General features: G+C 35.3%; 1 protein-coding gene across 2 annotated transcripts in view; it reads left to right on the top strand.

The window, feature by feature from the left end:
• LOC144435243 (eukaryotic elongation factor 2 kinase-like) overlaps positions 1–21645 on the top strand; it is a 35538-nt gene extending 13893 nt beyond the window's left edge. Inside the window, exons 3-13 of one of the 2 annotated variants that reach the window (XM_078123829.1) lie at positions 1458–1495; positions 5215–5386; positions 6577–6726; positions 8949–9009; positions 14700–14902; positions 15429–15683; positions 17208–17330; positions 18158–18349; positions 18671–18795; positions 19341–19519; positions 20348–21645. In XM_078123829.1, the coding sequence (XP_077979955.1) occupies positions 1458–1495; positions 5215–5386; positions 6577–6726; positions 8949–9009; positions 14700–14902; positions 15429–15683; positions 17208–17330; positions 18158–18349; positions 18671–18795; positions 19341–19519; positions 20348–20478 (1629 nt within the window). In that variant the 3' untranslated portion in view covers positions 20479–21645. Of the gene's footprint in view, positions 1–1457; positions 1496–5214; positions 5387–6576; positions 6727–8948; positions 9010–14699; positions 14903–15428; positions 15846–17207; positions 17331–18157; positions 18350–18670; positions 18796–19340; positions 19520–20347 lie in introns of both variants that reach the window. The other variant, XM_078123828.1, reaches the window with a different exon arrangement.
• Positions 21646–27234: the final 5589 nt, after the last annotated feature.

Raw genomic sequence — 27234 nt, 5'->3', positions numbered from 1 at the left:
GCAGTACACACATCAGTAAAACACATCATGATTAAGTTTATTTCATTATTTAGAACACAATACAGTATATTTGGCTTTTATCCAATGCAATCACATGACGTCAGGTTTCTATTTTGACTACTTGTACTCAAAACCCTTTTTTACGGCTGGTTATGACCAGATTGGTCTGACAAGCACTATATGCAATTACTCAGAAAGCATTTCATTTAAGAATATCTAAAAATAGCTATAACTTAATATTGGTCTAAAATGTTATTTTCAGGGCTTGTTTGAATAGAGAATTATTCCTAAATGTGTAGATGGTTATGTAGACTGGAAGGTACATCGTGTTGTTCAGCGTGAGTGTGGCACGAATGTCTGTATCTTACAGACTAATGGCTATGTAGATGGATTTGAGAGACTGTGATAATAGCGTATGCATTGCTTTGACGTGTTTGCATCACCCCTAAACAGACGTTCTCCAGGAGAACATGTAAAAATGTGTTTTCTGATAAAACAATGTCTTTAGTTATTCATGAGTGAATAAGCTCAGAAGTAATTTTGATTTTAATAGTTTTGATTTTTTGTGTTCTTATATTCTAGGGTTCCAAGTTCTACATGTAGTCTAGAGGCTATCCAATCTGATTAAAATCCAATGTAGTGTTACGTTTATTGTCGTTTGTTCTTTTGTGAGCACTCTTTATATACATCTGACACAATACCATAGGTTTTTCCAAACCCAATCTCGTACTTACGAGTAGCCAACCCAAATCCATTTTACAATATAACATTGAATGTTTGAAATTGAAAGAAAGAGAACCATCAAACAAAACGATAACATCATTACATTGTATGTTCTGTGTGCATGCTCTTTTCGAACAGAGTGTTCTGAAGTATTGTACCCATATGTTTCGGCGCATTGCACATTTTCATTGGTTGGGTGAATTCACTTGACGCACTCATTTGGCTTGGAAAACCTATGGCATTGTGTCAGATGTAGGTATCGGGAGCTAACCAACAAACAAACAACAATAAACATAACAGCCAAAAAAGAAATCATGAGGTGTACACTACATCGAATTTTTAATCAGATTGGTGGCTATCTATAGCCTTTGAATGATTCATAGCCACGAATACTGAAGCCTGTAGACTATGAGATTTCAAATACTCTGTTGATGAAAGCTGTCAAGCTGGATGCATTCTAATTTATTTGTAATTTGTATAAACTCTCTGATACTAGTGTCTTTTCATTTTTTCATGCCTGTAGAACATTTCTGACCCCATTCGCAATTTTGTCCAAGTGTACTACTTTGAGCAATAGTTTTAAAAGTATTGTACCACTTAATGGAGTTTCATCGTTATCTAAATGTGTTTGTTTTTTTCCGCAGGAAGATTTTTTCAGAAGTCAATTCTGAACAGTCAGATAATTGAGATGTAATGTGAATTGTAATATCACTATATGTTATGTTTCTTTCCAGAGTTTTGCTGCTGGTGCTATGAGGCAGTGCTACAGAATGTAAGTATATGCACAGTTTGTGTGGTTCCATTTACAATCATATATCTAGGCCTAGGGCTCCACTTTGTGAAGAATAGACAGACATTATAAATACCCTTCATTATTATTGTTATAAAACCCTTTCAACGCTGAATCAGACTCCTGTACAGTCAATTTCAAAATACTGTTCAGCTTTTCTGTGTTTGATACAGCCATGCAGAAACCAATAAGAAACTGGACATGCTACAGACAGTAGCAAGATTGAATGAGTACAGTTTCCTGCTACATTTTGTCTAAGTGAAATGAACTACACATACCACTATACAGACATCAAATGAACACCGCAAAGGACATTTTATGCGCCCGTCATCGGGTGTTTGATGCAAAGAAAAACATTGGCGCCCGAATGTCTGCATGGAGATGCAATACATTTAAATGGCTTATTTCATTTAGACTAAATGTAGCAAAAAATGAGATCTTGTTATTAAAGTGTGGTATGTCCAGTTTCTTGTTGGTTTCTGCATAATTGTATCAAACAGAAAAAGCTGCATGGTATTGTGAAATTGACTGTAATGTATAGTCTGTATATAACTATACATTAATAGTTGAAATGATAGTGAGCAGATTAAGGTATCTCGTCTTTGATTATCAGTGACGCTGCTAGTCCAGGGATGCCAATATCCCTTAGGGAGATTTATCCATATAATATGGAAGAATGCTAACTCAACTTTGACGTTACAGATCAACTAGAGACCACAAAACACATACATGTAATAATAATAATAATACTACATAGGCAAATATGACTCTTCAGGAATAAGACTAAATCAGTAAAGCAGATTTTCCAAATTGAACTGAAAATATATTATTTTGTTCATGCGTCACTGGACTAGCACGTATTTATTCAGTGATTTAAAATTAGCACATCCAGGGTATGCCTACATGTATCTCTCTCGTAAATCTGAAGGGTATCACAGGCAATGCTGAATGTTATCAAAGATTGTTCATTTGAATTAATAATAGTGGACTTTGTGGTGTAATAGAAATGTTATTTTCACAGACTTCAGAAGTGATGATACACTGTAATATGATACTTGGTAATACATCAGTTCATTGATGTTGGCTAAATTAAATATTAAATATGTATAGCACACTGAAAAGGGGCAGTATAAATAACATTATCATTTTTTGCCCTTTTGTTTCAAATGGTAATTTAAATTGTCCAGCTTATGATTAAAAAATAACTTAAGATGAGAAATATAAACGATAATTTGGTGAATGGAAATAATGTTAAAAATGAAAGAGATTTGTATGTTTTTTCCAATAACTTGACATAACACAGTACATGTTCTTGTGACTTTATCACAACAAATTAGAAAATATAGGCCTGATCCAGCATAGATAGTGGTAATCAACATACTATGTAGCAAGATACATGTACATTTGTATATGGGGTCATACATGTATATCCAATACACATGCACACAGAGTTTGTAATCATGGTAACAGTATAGTAGGTGTAGTTCACTGTCCATTCACATATACAACAAGTAACACTGAAGTAAAGCACTTTCTCTACATCATACATGTACAGTCCTACCCTTGTAATGTTTATAGCATTCATATCAAGTGTAAAAGTATAGTTTTCAATTGGTTTATTTACAAGCCTGGCATGTGGCCTTGCTAATGTGGTCAATTAGCAAATGAAACAGTATACTTTTTACACCTGATATGGCTGCTATAAATGATTGTGGTATATAAAGAAAATTCTTTACTTTTGGTGTTATGGGTTGTAAATCAGTCCTTTTTATCACCTGTCCCTCACATTATACCACATGACTGTACATATGCTGCATTTATATTAAGAATTCATCATTAAAAAAATCCATCACTATGTGGCAGTTTTAAATTAAAGAGTAGTTGAATGTTTATTGCAACCTGTCAAATTCTACAAGCATTTGTAATATACATGTATGCTTGAAATTAATTATGCAGTTTAATGCAAATTTGAAAGCCTGTTGTATAGCCGCCTAACTTTGTGGAGGTTATTTTCAAATTTGAATACATACATACCATGAACAACGTAGCAATTCCTCTTTGAAAATCCAAGAAAAAATTGTAGTCTGCCTCCTTACAACGAGCTAGTAAGGTTGGAATGCAAAATAATTAGAATGATGTTAGTACATTTTTAGACATTAAAAAAGTTACTTTGTTGTGCATCGATCAACAAGCTTGATTGTAACGTTCATTGTACAGTTTACAGCAGTCAGTCAGCTAGTGCAGTATAAAAATGATAAAATCGCTGTGATGTATCATATTTGGTTGTTATAACCAGCAATAAATATAATATTATAGTGGTTTACTTAATCTGTCATATTGTCAGTGATTGATACACCAATTGCATGTGATGTTTTGTGTTTACTTGACAGATTACTGTGTTATTCCTTATTTGACAACCTCACTAATTTGATCTCTGCAGCTGTCAAAGATGGTATTACATTGTAAACTGACATGATTAAGAAACGAGACGAAATTCAATACATGTGGTCGACTTGAATCAAAACTGAACTTTCAGCAAGTGTGGCATGGTTATATTCAAGGGAAGGAAATGTTATTGTTTGTCAGCTGTGTGATGACACATTGACAATGACAGTCATATTGACGGCTCTACTATTCTGATGACAATCTTGCAATTTTAAAATTGTCAGAGACAATTACTGTTTTCTATAACTTGGACAATGAACATTAAAAAAATGAGATGAAATTCAGCATAGTCGATTTGATGTCAAAAATGAAATATCATCAATTGTGGCGTGACAATTCAAGCAAAGATACATAAAGAGTCAACTAAGTAATGTGTAATGAAAACCAGAGCTGTGCTACCCTCGCTGTTATTTTAATAGACCTGTTCCTTATTCCAAGATGCATCAGACATCTTCCCATACAGCGTCATGTACATGTATTCTCTAACTATGCATAATGCAGGGGAGTAACACATGCTTACTTTAGGGAATGATTGTCACCTGACTGTACACTGACTTTACCCATAAAATCCGTCTCTTTCACTTAGTCTTTCTTGTATGAAATCACATAATGCAAGAGGGTCATCATGTCTTTATATCATTTCATTATGAAAATGTTGTTTAAAATGTAAGAAAGACTTAACAAGCCTTAATGTAACAACATTAAAAAAAAATATCACACAGTGCATCTTGAAACTGAAAAATCAACTATTGGTAAAGATACAGTACTATTATTTATGGTATTACATTGTAAGTGAGTATGATTGAAATCCAACGTAGTCAGTGTGACTGAACACTTTACCAAATGTGGTGTGACAATATTCAAACAATGAAATGATAAGCTCATAATATATACCAAATCTCACAATTTGTTATCACATTGTAAATGAAAACGATTTAAGATGGGGTAAAATCCAACACAGTCGATTTAATTCAAAACTGAATTTATGTATATGATAATCAAGCAACAAAATACTACATACATGTAATATTGTATGTATGTCACAGTGCTCTGTAAAACATTAGCATAATTTATGCAAAGTTTCAACTCCAATGAATATAATATTAGCATAATTTATGCAAATTTTCAATCTCAATGAATAATCTAATTTATGTAGCAATACTTTGGTGTCATCTACAGGCCACTATAGCAACATCAGTGTAAAAATTTGTAAAAATTAATTTCCTATAACTCATATTTCATGTATTCATAAACAGGAAGAAATTGTCTAACTTTGCCAAGAATGATAATTGGAAACAGGCATCTAATTACGTTGCTAAGCACTATATTGATGAGGTGGAGAGAGATGTGTATTTTGAGGATGTGAAACTACAGATGGATGCCAAGATATGGGGAGAAGAATACAACAGACATAATCCTCCTAAGAAGGTAAATTTAGTCACTTTCTCTTTTGATTCTGTTTCTCTGTGAATTGGGTGATTGTAATCTGGAATTACTACATGTACATATGTGTGTAAATTAACAATGCAATGTGGATACAATCCAATTCAGAATAGTATACTGTAATGTAATGTAATGTAATGTAATGTATTGTAATGTAATGTAATGTAATGTAATGTAATACAATACAATATAATGTAATGGAAAATAATATAATATAAATGCAGTAGAAAACATTTCAATGTAATGTGATACCTCACTATTCAATACCATAAAACACAACTGAACTGTACACAACACTTCTCAACGTGACCTAAAAACACATCACACCACATATCACAAGACAACACAACACAACACAACACAATACAACACAACACATCACAACAAAACACAACACATCAGAACAGAACTCAACTCATCGGAACACAACAACACAACGCAACACAACACAACACAACACAACACAACACAACAAAAACTAATTCAACACAACTCAAAACAAGATACATGTATCTTCCTGGAAACCACCCCCCCCCCCCCCCCCCCCCCCCCCCCCCCTGTCCCCCATTTTTTGGGATGGGGGGCGGGGGGGCGACCCACAACACTTTTACAATCTAGATATCAAATACAAGTAAGGCACACACTCTCTCACTAACAATAACATTGTATCAGCTTGTTCTGTGACAATCATGCAAGTATATGAACAATTCTAGAGAAGGAGGATGTCTTGTAAAGTCTTGTATTTCCTTCAAATAGTTTCCTTTACAGGACTATAACACTACTCAGTAGCCATAAAAAGAGAGAGAGAGAGAAGAGAGAGAGAGAGAGAGAGAGAGAGAGAGAGAGAGAGAGAGAGAGAGAGAGAGAGAGAGAGAGAGAGAGAGAGAGAGAGAGAGAGAGAGAGAGAGAGAGAGAGAGAGAGAGAGAGAGAGAGAGAGAGAGAGAGAAGAGAGAGAGAGAGAGAGAGAGAGAGAGAGAGAGAGAGAGAGAGAGAGAGAGAGAGAGAGAGAGAGAGAGAGAGAGAGAGAGAGAGAGAGAACATTTAATACTTCGTTTAAAATGTCTACATATGTTCCTTAATATCTAGTAAATTAAAGTTCTACTTGTAGAATTTGAAACCATGCCAATTATTATGTCAAGGAAACACACACTTATATATAGACTTTGATTTGCAGGTGGATATTATTCAAATGAGCGTATTGGAATTCACAGACCGTCCCGGCAAACCACTGTATCACCTTGAGCATTTGATAGAAGGCAACTACATTAAGTACAACTCTAACTCAGGATTTGTACGTGATGAGAATGTCCGCTGCACTCCCCAGGTTAGTATCATCACATCAGTGTGTTTACTGTTTTTGCCGTCACTAATGACAGATACAGTTATTTTGAATAGTGTTCAGTTATAACTTATAACAGCCGTCCCATGTGTTATCATTTTTGTTAATTTGTAAATAGGTAATTAGGAAAAAAGAAATTGCAGAATTTTTTTTCTGCTTGTTTGCCGTGAATGTTATATTGTTATTAATAAAACTAAACAAGCTCACTGAGGTACAAACATTCAAGTCGATTTTGTACTCATTTACTGCAGAATTATTAAAAGTCGTAGCGTAATTGACCAAGTTTCCAAATGCTGATCAATTTCATTTAAAATTATAACATTTTATTTTATTAATATATATGTATGAATAAAGAAATAACAATTACTTTCTGAAAAAGTTGCAACAGTAAGGAGTGATATTTGAAAAACATTCAAATTCAGTAGTTGTACATTGTAATCAACCAAGATTCCAAATGCTGATCAATATTCGTTTTAAATAAAATGATAATATTTAAGATCTATTGATATATACATGTACAAATAAAGAAATAACAATTATTGTTTTAAAATTTGCAACAGCAAGGTATGATATTTGAAAAATATTCAAATTTAGTAGTTGAAGAAAGATAGTGTTTGAACTATTACATGTACCAAAACAATGTCATGTATTTGTAGCAGGTGTAAGACTATAAATCAAAGTCTTTGACAACGCCATGTACATGTAATACTATGAAGACTTGTATCTCAACTAGTCTGACTAGGAGTTGTACCATAGGGTCCATTAATATCAATGACTGCCTTTATGTGCCACTCTTAAAAAATAAATGTACAGTGATTTACAGGCAATCTGAATTTGTGTACACCAAAAGTAGTCATTTCTCAGAGATTATGGATTGGCTTGGAAGTACTTCAATCACACTATAAATGGGATAAGCAAATTTCAGATTTGTCAGCTATCATATGTTACACTTTGTGACTGAAATACTTATTTGGTAATAGTTACATTTGATAGCCACTTTGAATTTATGCTCATACATGTATAAAATGGTAATTTCGGTGAGACTGGAGATTGGCTGCAAGACACTTATTCAATCACTTGAAAGCTATGTAAATTTAAGATGGTCGTCCATCAGATGTAATGAGTGTATGATTCATAGAACACGTAGTTGGAAATATTTGATAGCTACTTTAAATTTAATATGCTAATTTCATGAGAGTAGATTGGTTCAGAAATATGTTGATTTCATTGCCGTTACACATGTATACACGATGTAAAATAGGTCAATGCTGTGTGGAAGACTACTGGTATAATAATAATCTTTATTTACATTGTATACTGGATAATTCTTTAAGCATATAAACACTTGTCTCCCAAGAAGTCCAGTGACGGCCATCCCTCATGGGTTCAGGATACATGATTTAGAAAAAAATATTGAAATCTGTTCTCGTTGAAGTGATAAATGTAGAAATATTGACAATGTAAAGTGGTCAATTCTGTGTGGAAGACTATGCATGATATAGAAAATATATATTGTGAAAATGCAATCTTTGCTAACCACTTGAAATCTGCTTCTCATTGGAATGATTATCTTTGGTGATATGGTTCCATAACACTACTGACACACAGTTGACATCAAATTTCTAGCTATGATTTGGTAGTTGATCGGTCTTGGTTGATTTAAATATGACTTGAAAGACGAAGTTAAGTAGGCGAGGAGAGATGATGTGAACCAGGCATAGGATAATCCACATGTGTGATTTTGTTATAACTGAAATGCTCATAGCATCAGTCAGTCTAACTGTGTATCATCTTCTGCTCAAATAGACCTGTACATGTATGCATTTTAAGCGTCATCATTTAGACAAACGCCCCTGTATCATTACGTTATCAGATGCCATTGCACGGACTCTTATTTAGTTTTAGACATCTCAAAATCTAAGCGTTAGCTGAAAGGAACATCCGCATATTGAATTTGTAATTAGCCCAACTCTCCATCAAACGGAATGGATAGCATGTGATTGCTATTTTAAAATCAAGTCAGCATGTCTCTGTCTAAAACGGATGGTGATCTTTCTCCCTTTACGCATTTTGCTGGCATTCAAGTACTTCCGTTAGTGGAAATGGGAAATTAAGCAAAATGATAAAAAAGAGGAGAAACCGTTGTAATTTTACTTAATAAAACCTTGCATGTTCATTGTCTCATCTCGTTCTCTTTTATGTTACAGGCATTCAGTCACTTCACATTTGAGAGGTCTAGTCACAAGCTGATTGTTGTTGATATCCAAGGTAATAGACTGAAATCTATTTTATTGAATTTATTTTGTTTGTCAGATGTCTACATGTATGTGATGTGCAGTGTTAGTTGATGTAATCTAACGGCAGTGTCAGGTGGTGTTACATTGATATACTGTACATGTACACTGTGTACCTGTTCAGGGCTTGAAATTAGCTATGTTGTCCAGGGTGAATAGATTATTAAATACTGTTACAGTATCTAGACTACCAAATTAGCAGTAGTCCAGGGTACATAAACTACTAAATATTGTATCTAGACTACCAAATTAGCAGTAGTCCAGGGTACATAGACTACTAAACAGTGTATCTAGACTACCAAATTAGCAGTAGTCCAGGGTACATAGACTACTAAACAGTGTATCTAGACTACCAAATTAGCAGTAGTCCAGGGTACATAGACTACTAAACAGTGTATCTAGACTACCAAATTAGCAGTAGTCCAGGGTACATAGACTACTAAACAGTGTATCTAGACTACCAAATTAGCAGTAGTCCAGGGTACATAGACTACTAAACAGTGTATCTAGACTACCAAATTAGCAGTAGTCCAGGGTACATAGACTACTAAACAGTGTATCTAGACTACCAAATTAGCAGTAGTCCAGGGTACATAAACTACTACATATTGTATCTAGACACCAAATTAGCAGTAGTCCAGGGTACATAAACTACTAAATATTGTATCTAGACTACCAAATTAGCAGTTGTCGAGGTAGTCTTGCTGCTAGACATTCGGGCTTTCTTTCGTTGCTATAACTATAAGCGAACGAAGTTCGCATGTGAGGGCTTGCCCGAACAGTCTAGCGAATGTCATTGTCAGACCGGACATTCCATTGAGATTACATTGAGCGGTGGGTTGGGCCATCTATGCATATATATACTTTAATATATTCAATAACCTATGACCTCGGGGAATCTCTGCATGCAAGTGTTGACAAACACATTTACGTCATTACTATGGCTTATGGGTTTATGGTAATTGTGAATTTGATGAGTGTGTAGACGTTGTCATTCACACATTTCAGTTAACGCATTGGTGGTTATTTATACAAGCCCCTCCTTAAGATGAATATGCATGAAAATTTAGCTATTGTCCTCTGTTTGTGCTTGTCACTAATACGGTTCTCTGATTGGCAGTTATTTATATCCTGATGACATTCGCTAGACCTCGGATGTTCCATCCTTGATAGCGTTGTTCAGCTGTGTGTCATATTTTATCGGAAGAACATCCGAGGGCTAGCTGATAGACTATTGTCGAGGTCACTTAGACCACTACTGGTAATTAAAATATTGTGTCTAGATTTTATAAAATGGTAGTCTTTTAGACCATTAGAAATCAATACAAAAATTGTGGCTGAAACAGTCACATAGCTAATAAATCTAACTACCCAATGAAAAAAGTTCAATTCAAGGTATAGGAAAATCATATAAGGTACCAAATTGAAAGAAAAATGCTTAAAAAATGTATTACTAGTATTCTGTAAACACTTTTGACAGACTACTACAAGCAGTGAACTGACCTTGACATTAAAGGTTCAACCACTGGGCATTGACACAGTGTAACAAATACTTGAGTATGTGACCTTGATGTTGAAAAGACAAGTGTAGGGCAATGACACACATAGTCATCTGGTGGGTATAGAGAAACTCTCACGGTGTAATTGAAATAGTCAATGCAAATGACTGTCTGTTGTGACAAACATTCTATATATTATTGGTATAATTTTAATATGTAAATAAAATACTACTCTGGCAAATGAGGTCCTGGTTTTACTAAAATAGACACAAACTAAAAGCTGTTGTTGTTCAATGTGGTAGATACGTAAGTGTGTGATAGCTATGCCTCTGTTGTGCAGATCAAATCACCCTATCATCAAAATGGTGTAGACAAATTTGGAAGTCCCCAAACACAGATTATGGATACCATCTGTAAACTGAGACCTCAATTGCCAGAGTAGTATTTTTAAAATAGGGCAAATCTAATATATTTTGAAAGATTATATTTGATACTAATTGAAGTCACATATCCACATTTTGAGATACATATAGTGTGGAATATGTATTGTCCAGTGGAATTCCTCTCCAACATTGTTATTACTCTGGCTGTTTGTGTCTGCGTGCGTGCCTGCCTGCCTGTCTGTCTGTCTGTCTATCTGTCTGTCTGTCTGCCTGCCTGCCTGCCTGCCTGCTTGCCTGCCTGTCTGTCTGTCTGTCTGTCTGTCTGTCTGCCTGTCTGTTTGTCTGTGTTTGTCTGTCCATCTGTCTATTTGTCTCTGTCTGTCTGTTTGTTTGTTTATCTGTCTGTCTGTCTACATAGTGTGGAATACTTATTTTGAATTCAACATTTTCTCCCACATTGTTATGTATAGTTATCTGATGTACATGTATGTATATTTTGACCCTAAGGTAACACAGGTTTATCTTGACCTGCTGTATGCTAGCTGTAAATGTTGATACATTTTCACCACATTAGAAAATTTTGTGATTTTAATCTTCAGATTTATTTCTACTAATTACCAAATTGGTACATTGTGTTCATGTACAAAAAGGCATTTTAGTCACTACTTATTTTTTGTTTGTTTTTTCCAGTGAAATAGATATCTTTACCTCTAAAATCTATAGAAAATGTGAGCTTCATGTGCAAAACGCCAACTTTCAGTTTAAGGGAAAAAAATGAAATAACTCAGAAATAATATCTTCCCTTGCATATAAGATTTTAGATTGATTAATCTGACAGTTTAAAAAAATAAGAAATTGACTGAATTCACCAGACTTATAATAGTTTAATATTGATTCTTGACCTAATAAAAATATAAGTATTCAGTCTGATGTGAAAAAGATAAAATTTATCTAGATTTAACAAATAAAAAAAAATGAAGGAAAATTTACGCGAATAAAAGTAATAATTTTCATGAATGAAGAGAAAGGATAACATTTTTATTAGAGGATAAAAATGAAAATTTTCCTGACACTATCTCCATATCAAAACCTGATTAACATTATGTACCAGAGATTACTTGCACTGGTGTGCACGCACAGTAGAAAACATTATTACATATGTACCATTGTGTACGTTGGTGTACAGTCAAAAATAAAACCGGTATTTTCACTGGTGGCTATGCAAATGAGATAAAATGAGATAAAATAGATCCAAAAGTAAAACCAATTCCCGATGAAAATAAGCAAATAAATGCATTTTTTTAAATGCACATATGTGTCTTTCCTGTTGTTACACACTTTTTGAACAATTTTTTGTTGGTTCATAATGTATTTCACTATTTTTCTCGACCATCGCAAGTTCTGGGGTATCAAATAACTATGCAAATTAGTGCCTTACCTATCAAATAACTATGCAAATTAGTTAGATATTTTCACTGTTCATTATGCAAATGAGTAAACAACCTTTCGAACTACTTTATGTTTGTAAATATTGCCGGCGACCACTACTTTACAAATGGAAGATATTTCGGTGGATTCTGAACATAACGATTTGTTTAATTTGAATTATTTTGAACTTTCTGAGAGTGAATTTTATTATGATCAACAACAAAATAAAGCTGACCCGAGGCACGCGCCCAGCGACTACGGCCACCGATGCTTCGTACACATCAACAACGCCCAACAAATGCAGCCGATGGGAGATCGTGCAACACAATCCTCAGGACCATCAACCAGCCAGAACGCAGTCAATCAATTCCCACAGTTATGCGGAATGTTTTGAAAATACCCGTATTAGCGGTGGATCTTTCAATTTCACATTTCATGTCGCCGGAGACACCTCTGTCAAAGTTCTTGTCAGTGTGTTTACATTATAAAACGCTGCAGACAATCCGTAATCTTTTCCGATTCTGATGAAGACTAACTTTTATAATATTGTACATTTTGAAAGATTTTACTGAAGTACTATTATATAGGACACTAAGAATACCACGCTGTTGAATTGTATCTGTTTCTACTACTAAAATAATCGTGTATGCATTTCTTCTGATCGGTTTTGTGAATGAATCACAGCGGAGCTAGCTAGCGAGAGCAGGTCAACACGTAATTTGCATATCAATACTTATTGTTGTTGACAACCAATCATCGCTCATAATTCACGTCTGTGACCTCTGCCTGACCTGAATGACATGAGCTGGTGACCTGATACATATTCATGCGAATATGTTGTTCGCCCTTCCCCACCTGCATTTTATTGCGTTTTTGGTGTACATATGTAATAATAACAGAACCCCATGGCCTCGCAATGGACGGCAGGGCATACAGAAGTTATTTTCACTCGTGATTCGGTTTATTCTGCTGTATTTTCACTCGCTATCGCTCGTGAAAATACGCGGCAGAATAAACCGAATCACTCGTGAAAATAACTTCTGTACGCCCTACCGTCCATTGCGAGGCCATGGGGTTCTGTCATATTATTGCATACCTGCATGCAAATGATATACAAATGTGGATGTGATATTTCGTTCAACACAAAAAAGTGTGTGATCACTGTGTCAATTTCCCCCCGAAATTTGTTGTTTCGGATAAACTTATGTAATAATAACAGAACCCGATGATGCACAAGTGCAAGTGTGGGTACTCAGGGGGCTTTTGCACTCATGTTTTTGCAATGTTTTCTGCACTTTCACATGATAAGCTCATGCAAATACCCAGAGTACCGCCACACTTGCACTCATGTGTCATGGGGGTCTGTCATAATATTCTGTTGTTTACATGTGCTGTATTTCCCTACTGCTAATATCCTGAAAACCTATATTCTAATTCTAAATATGGACTCACACAATATTCACGGACATTCCTGCTGTTTGAACTCTCAATTAGTAACTTTAGATGTCATGTTTTTGACTTGTAGCCAATAGTGGCTTCTAGGGCTTATTGGATCATAGCCAAGTCAGACATTGACGGCTTTTCGAGTTGATGACATGTGGATAATTGAAATATGACACATATTTGTAATTGCACTAGGTAATTACATAGTCTAGTTCCTGATGACCATATTCTGATTTTACTCTACGTTATCTTTACACATTACATGTATGGCAGCCCTTAGGGAATCGGATCATTTTTAGCACAACTAGATCAATTGAGGTTCAGTGGTGTTATAGGTATGGTAAAGTGTGTGTGTGTGTGTTTGTGTGTGTGTGTGTGTGTGTGTGTGTGTGTGTGTGTGTGTGTGTGTGTGTGTGTGTGCGCGTGTCTGTGTGTGTGTGTGTGTGTGTGTGTCTGTGTCTGTGTGTGTCTGTGTGTGTGTGTGTGCGTGTGTGTGCGTGTGCATGTCTGTGTGTGTGTGTGTGTGTGTCTGTGTGTGTGTGTGTGTCTGTGTGTTTTAATAAACTTGCCATTTTATGAACCACACTTTTCAAAATTAACAAGCATTTTTGATACGGCAGTATTAAGTAAAGTACTGTACATTATATGATTTAATTTCACATTTCAAAGGTGTTCTAGGTTCATCACCAAACACCAAACTAGTACTGTGGTGTGAGATTTCTAAGGTTCCTTAGCCTTTATTTACTCATGGTTTATAGTAAAATTGCTCAGTCCCCCTCCACACCCCCCCCCCCTCCCCCCCCCTCCTCCCATACTCCTTCTCCTACCTCTTGCTACATGCTGCAACAACTTTAAAATGTCATCATTGATAATGTACTCACCTCTTGTTCTGTACATCACTTTCCTTGCAGGAGTTGGAGACTTGTACACTGATCCTCAGATCCATACAGAGAAAGGAACAGAGTACAATGATGGTAACTTAGGAGCCAAGGGAATGGCTCTGTTTTTCCATTCCCATGTCTGTAACAGCATCTGTGAGAGTTTAGGACTGATGCCGTTTGATATGTCCCCAACAGAAAAACAAGATCAGTTTAGTTTCAGTTCTCATATCCAGGTAAGTTAGTGTTTTAGTGTAAAAATTGTATGCTATGTGTTGATGTCGTCTACTATGCCCAAGTGTGAGAAATTCAGTCTACCTTCATCTTGCATATCCTTTCATCAGTACAGCTTTGTAATTTGTTAGACCAATGTTAACATGGGACTAGTCTTGTGGTACTAGAACTGGTGCAGGCATTAACTGTTCCAGTTGCTAACAGTTGCAATTCAGGCATTATTGCTAACCAGGTGTTAGTGCCAAGCTTGCCTACATCATGTATATATTATGTAGTGTTAACTTATATGGCCTGGCACAGTTGTTAACATATGTTGTTGAGGCGTCCACACCTGTTCAGTGTTAACACTGATTTAATCTGATGCTGTCCTATTTATTGGAGATTCTTGTAAGTGAATACTATAAATGCCATGCTTGTGACCCTTTTAAGTAATTTCTGTGCTCTGATGCAGGAAGCATGGTGTTACTGTTACCATGGTGATGTTCTAATACATAGAGATTACATCGATAAATTTTGTGTCATTTTCAGCAATCTGCATCCACAGTCGTAAGAGGATCCGAAGAACTGTGCACAAGTCCACAAGTGAGAGGGTCTGTCGATATTACTGCTTACATCAGTCGTCAACGCACCTTGTCGCAGACCTCCACTGGTTCCCCCGGATCTCCTCTAAGCCCGATATCACCCGAGAGCCCAAATGACGTCGACATGGATTCACCACCACCGAGTCCGTTTTCATGGCGTGGTCGTATGCGGCATGACAGTGATAGTGGAACTATCACTAAGGTGAGCGCCTGTCGCAGCGATTCACATCTTCATTCTCAGTCACCTTCTGTTCACCATGATTTTAGTAACTTTAGTGATTACATGCACGGAGGTAACGTCATTGAGAAACGAAGAGGTGATGGAGTTAGGTGGAAAGATGAGGAGGATGGGTTGCCTGAAAAAGTAAGGATGAAAATGTTTACATGATTCAACGACTAACCTGATAAAAGTTTGTTTAACAAATGGAAAATTAACAACATATCTCAGACTTTCACAGCTTTGGGGTGTTTCGCATGGAATTTGAACTTAAAATTCACTTTAAGAGTATGATAACTATTTGAAATGCACTTAAAAATTGACTTTAATTTCAAATGTTTAGCTTGGAATTTTCACATTGAAATTCATTGGAATATTAATTTGTATCATAGACTCATCATGTAAAAATGATCTGCTGTTTAAATTTACAGATTTTAAAGTGTTTAGCATGGACTTTTTAATTTAAATTCGCAGGTTCAAGAGTGTATTGCATAAAATTTGAAATTATTTTACAGAAGTTAAGATGTTTAGCATGGAATTTGTTACTTAAATTGGCTGTTGTAAGCGGAAAAAGGAGAAACAAATTAAGAAGTAATTATGTATGGCAAAGGTTTCATTATTCAGTCATATTCATATTCATATTCATAATCATATTCATATTCACAATCATGTATGTAATCATATTCATAATCATGTATGTAATCATATTCATAATCATGTATTCATATTCATAATCATGTATGTAATCATATTCATAATCATGTATTCATATTCATAATTGTGTATGTAATCATATTCTGCCTTGTCCTTTAGTAAGAATAACACAAAAACTTTCTGTAAAAAGAAAAAGTTATGTGTGGTCGAAAATAGTATGATAGAAAGTCAACATACATGTACATGTATGATAGTAATCTGAGCTGAGATTTTATTGCTTAACCCTTTTAAAGTGACCATATGAATGAGAATTGGGTATTTATTTCGGATTTCTATTTGAAAAAACACTGTGATATAACATATACCAAGTCCTTATTTGTAACTCAATAAATTGCAAAACATTGAAAATATATGTAACTTTTTGCATCTTTTTGCAATTAATTGAGTTGCAAACAAGGACTTTGTATATGTTATTTCACTTTTTTTGTTGAGTAGAAAAACATAGTAAAGTTGTTTTATAAATTAGAAATCCAAAATGAATACCCAATTCTCATCCATATGGTTACTTTAATGACTTGCTTTCTGCAACTCTATGTAATTACACCCTATATTAGGGTATCACCCTTTTAAAGGGTTGAGCACAAATATTTTTCAAAATAAGTAACAAAACAGTATACTCTAACAGATCTTTGCTCACTTGTAGTCGCAGCCAGCATTTCAATTTTTGCAAAAGCATGGCAAGTATATTTACTTTTTGTGACAATGAAAAAAACAACAACAACATGTTTTCTGTCAAAAGAGCATGTTAAAGGCAGAATACATACTTACCACTTTACATGTGTTGTTTATTTACAGGAAGAAGAAAGAGCAGCATTCTTAGCCAACCAAGTACATCGACCATCTTGTGTTGACATTGAACTTCAGCTGCGTGAGTTATTGAACCAGAAAAGAAAAACAGGTGGTTCTATCCTTGGCTTGGTAAGAAATATCTCTTTTAAATTTCACATGTTGTAGTGTTTTCAGATCAAGCAAGATAAAATATTAAAGGCCGCCCAATTCAGGTTGGGATTAAAATTCAGGGATGAAAAACGGTTGCCTGGCAGAGATATAGAAAAAAAAGTTAGTTCAGAGCAAAAGAATAATCCTGTGTACTCCTCATGGCTTCACTGATAAGATAACAGTTATGTGATAACCAGGGATTGAAACATAGCCCCCTAAAGGGGATTACCACTCCCGGAAATAACGATATTTTTTATAGACTTTGGGTTCATGCGAGTTATTTCATATATTACATAGGTTTTGACCAGTTGCCAAGAAACTTCAAATTGACACCCTTTCACTTCTAAATGCTTTCAGTGGTACACTAATGGCTCGTGGGTCTCAGCAGACATGAATATTTATTGGATAAACAATACATATTCATGGCTATGTAACTGAAGGAAATAAACACTTAGGAGTCATGAGTATTCAGTGTTCAACTAATATGTTCTATGGGGTAACAGTGGACCACGATAGATACAATAAAGGTGTACCAAAACAAAATTATGTGATGTGGGATCATAAAATGTCTCTCCAGAACCTGCAGTTTATGAAAATACCTTTATTACCTCGAGTGGCATTCCCCTTTAACTTAAAGCATATTTCTTGCATAGTTCTGTCAGCCAAGTACTTTACCATACCTCGTAAGAATTGCCTTACTGGCTTGTCCTCCATATACATCATGTGTGAAGTGACAGGTATAGAAGTGACACCATTCATACATCTTTTGGTACAAATTTATTGTTTTCTGTGATATTTGTTATCAGGTACACAGTGAGATGGCCAAGTATCATCATCTTGGTAGGTTCAGCGACAAAGATATAGACAGCAGGGATTTGGAATCGGCTATGTTTCATTTAACACAAGCTGCCAACTGTGGGGTCCTAGAAGCTATTGTTGCTATGGCGCACATCTATCTACAGATGCCAAATGATGTCCTACCAGATGTCAAGATACAGGTAATTCTATCGTGCTCTGTTGAGTTGATTATGTTGGGTGTGGGGGTGGATGGGGTGAGGGTACATGTATGTGTACAGGGGTCACTGTGATGCCATTATGTATAGTGAGACTGACAAGTGATATAAAATCTCTAAATGTCCTGATATTAATTTTCATCAAGAATGGCTGATATGGGTGTAGATATATGTAAGAATGAAATAATGTCATACGTTTAATCCACATAGAGTTATTGATAATTCAATAATTTGTGAACAACCCCAATGTCCTAATTCTTGAATTCTCCTCTCTTCAACTTTAAAAATGTTGTTATTTTTATCTAGCCATCTGAAGATAATACGAATGATGGTGTAGATTATATGGAGATGGCAGCTGAGGCTGGTGATAGAGCATCAATGATACATATGGCTAGAGCCTATGATACTGGTCTAGGTCTGGGAACTAACAGGTAATTTAAGCCACTGTCTGTCACTCATCATCCCTCCTTGCCATTGATATTGAACTTTTTTCTGTGTCTGTCTGTCTGTCTGTATGTCTGTCTGTCTGTCTGTCTGTCTGTCTGTCTGTCTGTAATATACATGTACTGTCTCGCTGTCCATCTGTCTCTCTTGCTCTGTCTGTTGTCTCTCTCGTGCTCTAATGGACCACCTTGCTGTGTCTGTGTCTGTTTCTGTCTCTGTCTCTTTCTGTCCCTCCCTCCCTCCCTCCCTCCCTCCCTCCTTCCTTCCCCTACAGGTTTATGTGCAAGGTGATTCATTATAACTAAATGAATGGATAAAGCAGAATGTAATGTGTGGCCATGGAAAGTGAATGGCATCTATCCCAAGTTCCACAAAACTATAAAACTAAGTAAAATACATGCAGATAACAGTTATCTAGCTTCTTCTGTCACAATTTCAAATCATTATGACTATAGCAAATTATCCTATCACTTTTGCTAGTCGTAACATCAGCATTCTATTTTATTATTCGCAATTGTCCAAAACTTTACAGAGAGAAAAGTTGGACCGAAGCCTTACACTGGTATGAGTCTGCTGTTAGCATGGCAACAGAGGATGAAAGCGGAGAATACAATGCAACCATGGATAATCCTAACCATCAATTAATAGCCAGACAAGCTGAGATGTTTAGAGAAGGAGGATTTAATTTAATCAAAGATGCACAGAAAGCAGGTGAGTTTTACAACGTTTAGATGTTATTATTCCCCAACAGTTTTCTTCATTCAGCCAAGGAAAATATGAGTGACCTAAGGGGCCTTTGTCACGATAACCCTTAGGTCACTTGTACTTTCTGGCTGAATGAGGAGCAATATTGGAGAATAACATAATTGTATCAGCGGCAGTAATATCATAGGAAAATTGGGGGAAAATAAGGGCAATTGTGAACGTTTTGACTCATATTTCGAACACAGCAGAACCAGTGATGTAGACACGTGTTGTTGTGACATAGACGTATATGGATGGGGTACGTTGAATGTTGTGTATAATTGGGATCAGTAAGGATGTCATGGAGGGGTGTGGTATATGGATGGGGTACGTTGAACACTGTGTACGATTGGGATAGGTAAGGATGCCATGAAGGGGTGTGGTATATGGATGGGGTATGTTTAGCGCTGTGTATGATTGGGATTGGTAAGGATGCCATGGAAGGGGTGTGGTATAAGGATGGGGTACGTTGAGCACTGTGTTTGATTGGGATCGGTAAGGATGCCATGGAAGGGGTGTGGTATAAGGATGTGGTACGTTGAGCACTGTGTTTGATTGGGATCGGTAAGGATGCCATGGAAGGGGTGTGGTATAAGGATGTGGTATGTTTAGTGCTGTGTTTGATTGGGATCGGTAAGGATGCCATGGAAGGGGTGTGGTATAAGGATGTGGTATGTTTAGTGCTGTGTGTGATGTGGTCTGTCATATTTTCATTCCTATGTATGTATTGTTGTACTCCTGTCCTTTACAGTGTCAGTTTTTGTAGACAAAATGTTTCATCCTGTATCTTCATAGGTGAGTTGTACAATGACGCAGCTGAGGAAGCCATGGCTGCCATGAAGGGAAGACTTGCCAACAAATACTACATGTTGGCCGAGGAATGCTATGGAGAGATGGATGAAGATGAAGATGTAGATGGGGAGTAATTACCATGGCAATGCTATCAGGAATGTGAGGAAGTTATGACATGAAAGAAGAGTGACTACCATGGAAACACTGTCATGATGTGAAGAATATGAAATGTCATCTCTGAAAAAAAAAAGTTTTATCAGCATCATGTGAAACTCTTAAAAAAATATTTTGTGAATGGAGTACATTTTAAAACATTTGCTCACTCTTACCATCTTATTGAATCGTGTAATGTGTGTGGTACAGTGATAGGTGATTATTAATTATTTAACTTTGCGTCTGTCAAAGTTGGGTATGGTCAGTATATATTACCTACTAACGCTTATACGCTTATGCCAAATAGTTGCTCCTCTGATCAACTAAGAAAACTCAAGAAAAAAACAAGAAAAAAACTTATTTTCCAAACTCAAGAAAAATGTAAAAAAGTGAAACTTTACTTTATTGTAAATAGAGTTGTTGAATTCTTATTTTTTATTCAGAATAGATTAAGAGGTGAATTTACTTCTAATTTTGATACATTGGTATGTTTGTACTTTGTCTATTTTTGTTATCGTGTTGCTTAGTGATAGCCGCACTATGTGTGTGTTGATGTTTATAGCCAGCGCTTAGACCAGTTGTTGGTTTTAAGACGTATTGTGCATCGCTCCAAACAATGCCTTGTGTTCTTTATAATGCTGGGGTGGATGGGGGGTGTTCTACATGTGTTACTCAGGGGGATGGTTGTCACCTGACTGTACCCTGGGTTCACCTGTAAATTCTCTCTGCCGTCGTTGATGGCCTTTAGTCTTTGTTCTAACTTCTATAAAATCAAAGAGGTCAATCTGTCTTGTCGTCATTTCATGTTGAAAATGTTATTTCAAATGTAATGAAAGACAAAACAAGCCTAAATGTAACAACATAAAGCAACGTCGTCTCGCACAATGCATATTGAAACCAACTATTGCCGTATGTTGTTTGTTGTGTCTAGTCATATTGTGTGTGTATGTTGTTCTTGTACATACCGGTACCTCTGTGATCAATATATTATATCATATTATATCATGGCGGAAGAAGGATTTCTACTTCCATGATTATTTTGAATTTTTGGTTTTTTAAGTTAGCTGTTATGCAGATTCTAAGATACATTGCACGCTCTACGGGAAAGTGTTTGTGCTGGTCGGACAGGGGGGGGGGGGGGGGGGTTGGCATTGGCATTGTGGGTCATGAGAATTATTTGTAAACATTTTGTATTGTTTATTCTTCCACAGATTGAAAAGCAGAAAAGAAATAAAGTACACTTCTTTGTGTTAGAAAATGATGAAAGTAGTTGCTTTCTTTTTGGATATTACGTTTACTGTTGTTTGTTCTTTTGTGAGCACTCGTTACATACATCTGACCATAGCATAGGTTTCACGAACCCAATCTTGTACTTACAAGTATCCAACCAGAATCTGTCTTACTTTATAGCACTCAACGTTCGAAATTGAAAGAAAGAAAACGACCAACCAAAACAATAACATTGTTGTCTGCGTTCTGTGCTCGAGCTCTTTTTGAACAGAGCGCTCTGTAGTATATATACCTGTATATTTCGGTATATGTTCTCATTTGTTGAGTGAATTCACTCAGTGCTCTCATGTGTCTCTGTAAAACCTATGGTATTGTATGCAACGAGTGGTTACAAAAGAACAAATGACAGTAAACGTAACAACCAAAAAGAAATTGTGACGTGTACATCGAATTTTAATCAAATTGGGATTGGTGGGGGATGTCTTAGAATCATAAATTTGTTAAAAGTAGATGGCAACAAACATGAATAGTTTTGAAAAGTTACTGTGATTTTCTATTTTGCTGTGATGGAGGCTAATTGTTAGCATGCTGTACTTGTTCACACATTACATTTTACTATGGTCAATTTACATTCTATGGGTTTTTTTTTCATTTGTGTTCTATGATATATTTTCTCTATTCGATATAGTCGGCGTTGATGGCTTTGAATGAGTGGTAAAGTTGTTGTATTTGATGAAATGCACTCAACAAAAAATTAGCATCTGAGATGTACAAGTGAAATAAGCTAAGAATTAAGTGATTTAACAGTTACTATGGACAGGTTTGACTTATTTTAAAATTCTGATTTAACAAGAGTACAAAAAAAAATTGAATTTCCAACTAGTTTCATGACTACGTAGGATTTTAATATTGTGATGTATTATCGCTAGCTGTTGTCAAATTTGGTGATTTGCTAAGAATTTCAGATGCGATTTATAGTACACACATGTTGTACTTTTATTTGTGATCGCAACACTTTAAGATCAACTTAACAACATTGGATAAAGTTTTAAACTTAATATTCTTGTAATGTAGGAAGCATTTCCCAATTTAATGATAGTATCATGTCTCTGATTCGTTGAATGATATCATCTGAGGTTTCTGATTGGCTGTCAATATATATACATGTCCAATCAAAATGTTTGAAAGAAATACCACACTTAATACTGAACAAGTGATACTTTTATCTGATTAATATTTTATTTTTGTTCCTAATAATTTTTGTAGGTTTTTAGTTTAGAATACTGCTTTTGATGCGAGTGTGTTTTTTTTTTTAAACGCTAAAGTAACTGCCAGGACTAGAATGATTGAATGTATAAAATCGAACGTAACGTGTTACTGTTGTGTAGCCAGTTACATACCACACTGGGATGTGTTGCTCAGATAAATAAAATATTTTTCTCGATCAGAGTTGATAATAAAATGATCATTTACATATTTTGTAGAGATAGCCGGAGTTTCATTCTTCTCTTTGTTTTAATTACATCTTCGAAAATGCTTCGAAAAATATTGTAAAACAAAAAACAAGATAAAAGAGAAAGGAAAATAAAACAAAAAAAAACTAATTTACTGTTTCTGTGTTCAAAGTTTTTGCCAACTCTCATAGTATTCACTAGTGAAGGGTGCATTTTAATGAAATTGGATGTATTTTCTAGGAGTGACATGTATCTTATCACTATGCCCCTGTTCCAGGAATAACTACTTATCTAAAAAAATGAAGTAAATACACCAGTACAAATATTGAAAGAGTTCATTTTTTGCACAGTTTCTAGAGTATCTCACATCTATTGAACAGTGAATTGAAAGTGTAGCCCATAGGAGTGTTGTCATGGAGAAACATGTTATTCTGCATTTTGCATGCATAATTTGGTGGCATATGTCAAGGGTCAGTGAGGTCATTGACCTTCAGGTCAAAGGTGTTGATGTGAGTGAAATTTGGATATTAACAAGAAATATGACGTATTTAGGAATGTTAAGTCTGGAGTGTTTGACAATACTTTTAATACTTAATTTGTGATTTTTGTAATAACTTGAATTTTGCTAACAAAGATTTGTTGAAAAAATTTTCACAAATCTGCATAAAACATACTGGTACTATGAACGTTTGTACTAAAAATTGTCATACACATACAACTTATGATTGCACAGATTTACTTCAAACAAGAAGATGCGATGTAAATCGAGTCTTATCGACAGTTTTCTTTACTCTGTTTCATATGTATATAAAACCACATAGAAACCAGTAAGAAACTGTGCATTTTACAGTCTAAGATAGCAAGATCACTATTTCTTGGCGACATCTTGTCTAAATGAAATAAATCATGTAAGTATACTGTAACTAGACACAGACATGCAGGCACCAGTGTTTTGATGTCGGCACCTGATGTCTGCATGGTGGTGGCAAGTTCAAGACAAAATGGCACAGAAAACTATTCATTCAATCTTGCTATCTTAAAATGTAGAATGTGCTTCTGCTGATTGGTTTCTGCGTGGTTGTATCAAACAGAGCCAGTGAACACTAACATGACAGGGGCAGTAGATTCCTCATAAACCAAGTACTATCAGTTGATTTCCTCCCTGACCTTGCAAGGACAGTATGTTACATACAGGATACTCTAGACTATGTGCTTCATTTTATTTGACTTTTTTTGTGTGAACCACAAAATGTTTTTGTCAAGAGAATTTATTCTTGTAGTGAGATTGTAATTTAATAGAAATATACTTACCCTTTATTCATGTCAGATGATAAATATTTTTTTTGTAACTTTATCGAATGAGACAAAGAATTGTTTTGTAGTTTTGTGTATTACGTGTTGTGGTGGTATTGAACCCAGTGTTGTGTGTGTGTGTTATATTCATAGCATTTCTATCTATACAGGAGTTTTGTAATCTGAGATTGTAAATTACTGAAATAGGACAGTAATTCATGTTTCATTAGTCCGGAAACTTGGCTATTTAGCGTGACCGTATTGTTTGGCCTGAATATTCTGCAAATTCTTTCAAGCCATCGCATTTTATTCCATTGATGCTATAGGAAATATGTGAATTTCATCTCTGATACAGAGGCCTGTGTTTTAGGACAATGATATTCCGTTGGATATCTAAGCTTCTGGGCTTTTATTTTGTGAACTCCAAACACAGACCTGTTACCCATTTGTGACATGTGTTATGACTCTAACACTAAGCCTAGCCTAGCGTCAAGTCATGTGGAGACTTTGACTATTGCCTTCCCTCATGTCTAGCATTTCCCTAATGGTTGTATATTCAGACTTATAAACTCAGACACAGCAACAATCATAATATGGTAATCATTGAATTGAACTTTTGTTCCAAACACAAATTTGAATATTATGCCTAAAATTGTCGACTGCACACTCCAGTCTTTGTCATCAGATTAATCATTATTCATTACATATGCTTGAATCTGTTGACAAAGACTGAAGTGTGTGGTCGTAAATTTAAGGTACAATTTTCAAGTTTGTGTTTGGATCGAACGTTTAATTTGATACTATGGTTTACGAACACAGATGAATTTTCATTTGAAGATATGTTAATCAAGTTTACATGGTACCAGTACTGCTCCTTGCCTCGTCACTGATTTTTAATCAAATGGTGACGTTACTGATATCATCACACAGCAGGAAATTTTAATAACCCAGTTAGAATTTGTGCTGGCTTTTTGGCCGAGGCTTCACAATGTAAAAAAAAAAGAGAAGAAGTTCGAGAAAAGCTAGGTGTGAGGGGAGATGATAATCAAAATCACCACATGAGGACTACACTGCATAAACCCCAAACCCCATATGTTACGTTTTCCTGTGTGATTTTAAGTTGGGATATAGTTCCGGTTGTTGAATCCATTTTAGCTAATATACGATACATTGTTTTCAACTGACTCACTTTGATCTCATATTAAAACGTTATGATTTTCCACCTTTTGGTGGTCTGTAAGATACCAATTATGATAACTAATGGGGTGGCACAACACAGCATATCTTACAGGCTATCTTCTGGTTACATGATGATTTCTATGTGTAATTCAGGACTAGATTTTTGTCATTATATATCTCTGAAAGTTATTTTAAGAAAGCAGTAAGCTCATTCTTCTTTGGGTGATATCGTACCTCAAAGTGTGTACTGTGATTTAGTAAAAGTTTTGGCAACTCACGATTATAACTAATAACTGTAAATACACTTCTGTACAAAATCTAAGCTCTAAAACAGACCTAGTGTGCTGTTTCATATTTTCTATAATATTAGGCTAGACTATTAAGCTAGACTAACTCTATCTTTTCTAAAAATCTTACGCTTTCTTTTAATCTTATATTTCACTTCAAATTGTTGAAAAAATCAGAACAGAAGGAGAGTTATAAAGTTTGTGTATTATGTACAGGATTTGATTGGGGACTTGTTTTGTTGAATTTGCATTTTGACGTGTTATTTCAGACTTGTTTAATGATTGGAGTTTTCATGGTAGTTTTTATCATATGAGGGCGACATTTCAGATGAGCTGTTTATGCTATTGTTCATTGCATTGACGTCAAAGGAAAATTTGCAGCAAAAGATACAATGAAGCGTGATAAAAGGAGTTGTAGGTTGTAAAATATCGTTGATGGCACTATCATAGTCTTCACACACAACGGTACAATCCCACTGACATGAGTGCGAAATGAAAAAATGGTCGCTTACAAGGCATGTGTGTAGCATAGACTATGAGAGCGCCACCACAGTCAGCATTTCACAATCTACAGTGAATAAATGACAAAAAGTTATGAATAGTGAAACTTACAACTTCTTTGTGTTATATATCCGTGACCTTATTCAGGTTCACTGTTACTATAGTAACACCATATACCAGGAAAAGAAAAGGTTTTCTAGAACTCCAGGTCATGTTCATCTTGTTCTAAAAAATCCCAAAAAATTGCTTTTAGCTTTCCAAGTATCGAAATACAAGTATTAGTATATTCAAAGACTACGATAGATTTTTGTAGTCGTATACGAAGCCTACACAGTAAAAAAAAACCAGTGTTACCTCAAGTCTTAAAAACTATACAATTATAATCTAATGTAATCAGTAATTACAATTTACCTCTCTTAAATTTGGTGGTAAAGCTTTCTTGTAAACTCTGTTTTGAAGTACTATGTATTAAAGCCCCACTAGCTGCATTTTTGGAGTTATTTTTTGTTTATTTTTGCCCAGTTGATCAAAAACTCACCAAATCTTTTACAGATGGTGCAATTATTCTGATCAACTGATTTACCTCCTTACTAGATGTTTACCCTAGCTTGATGTCCATTTGTAAAGAGTCATGTTTACATATAGATAGTTGTAAGTTTTGTGGAAAGCTGAAAGAGTTGGATCACTAGGCAGTCATGTGTAAATACATCACTTCAAATACTCAAAAAATAGAAATTGCAGCTACAGGGACCTTTAATACTGTTGCATAACTACGCTGTCTGGTTTTAACTGT

The sequence above is a fragment of the Glandiceps talaboti genome, chromosome 5 (assembly GCF_964340395.1).
Source record: "Glandiceps talaboti chromosome 5, keGlaTala1.1, whole genome shotgun sequence".
NCBI lineage: Eukaryota > Metazoa > Hemichordata > Enteropneusta > Spengelidae > Glandiceps > Glandiceps talaboti.
This window is presented reverse-complemented; position numbering and strand designations above follow the sequence as displayed.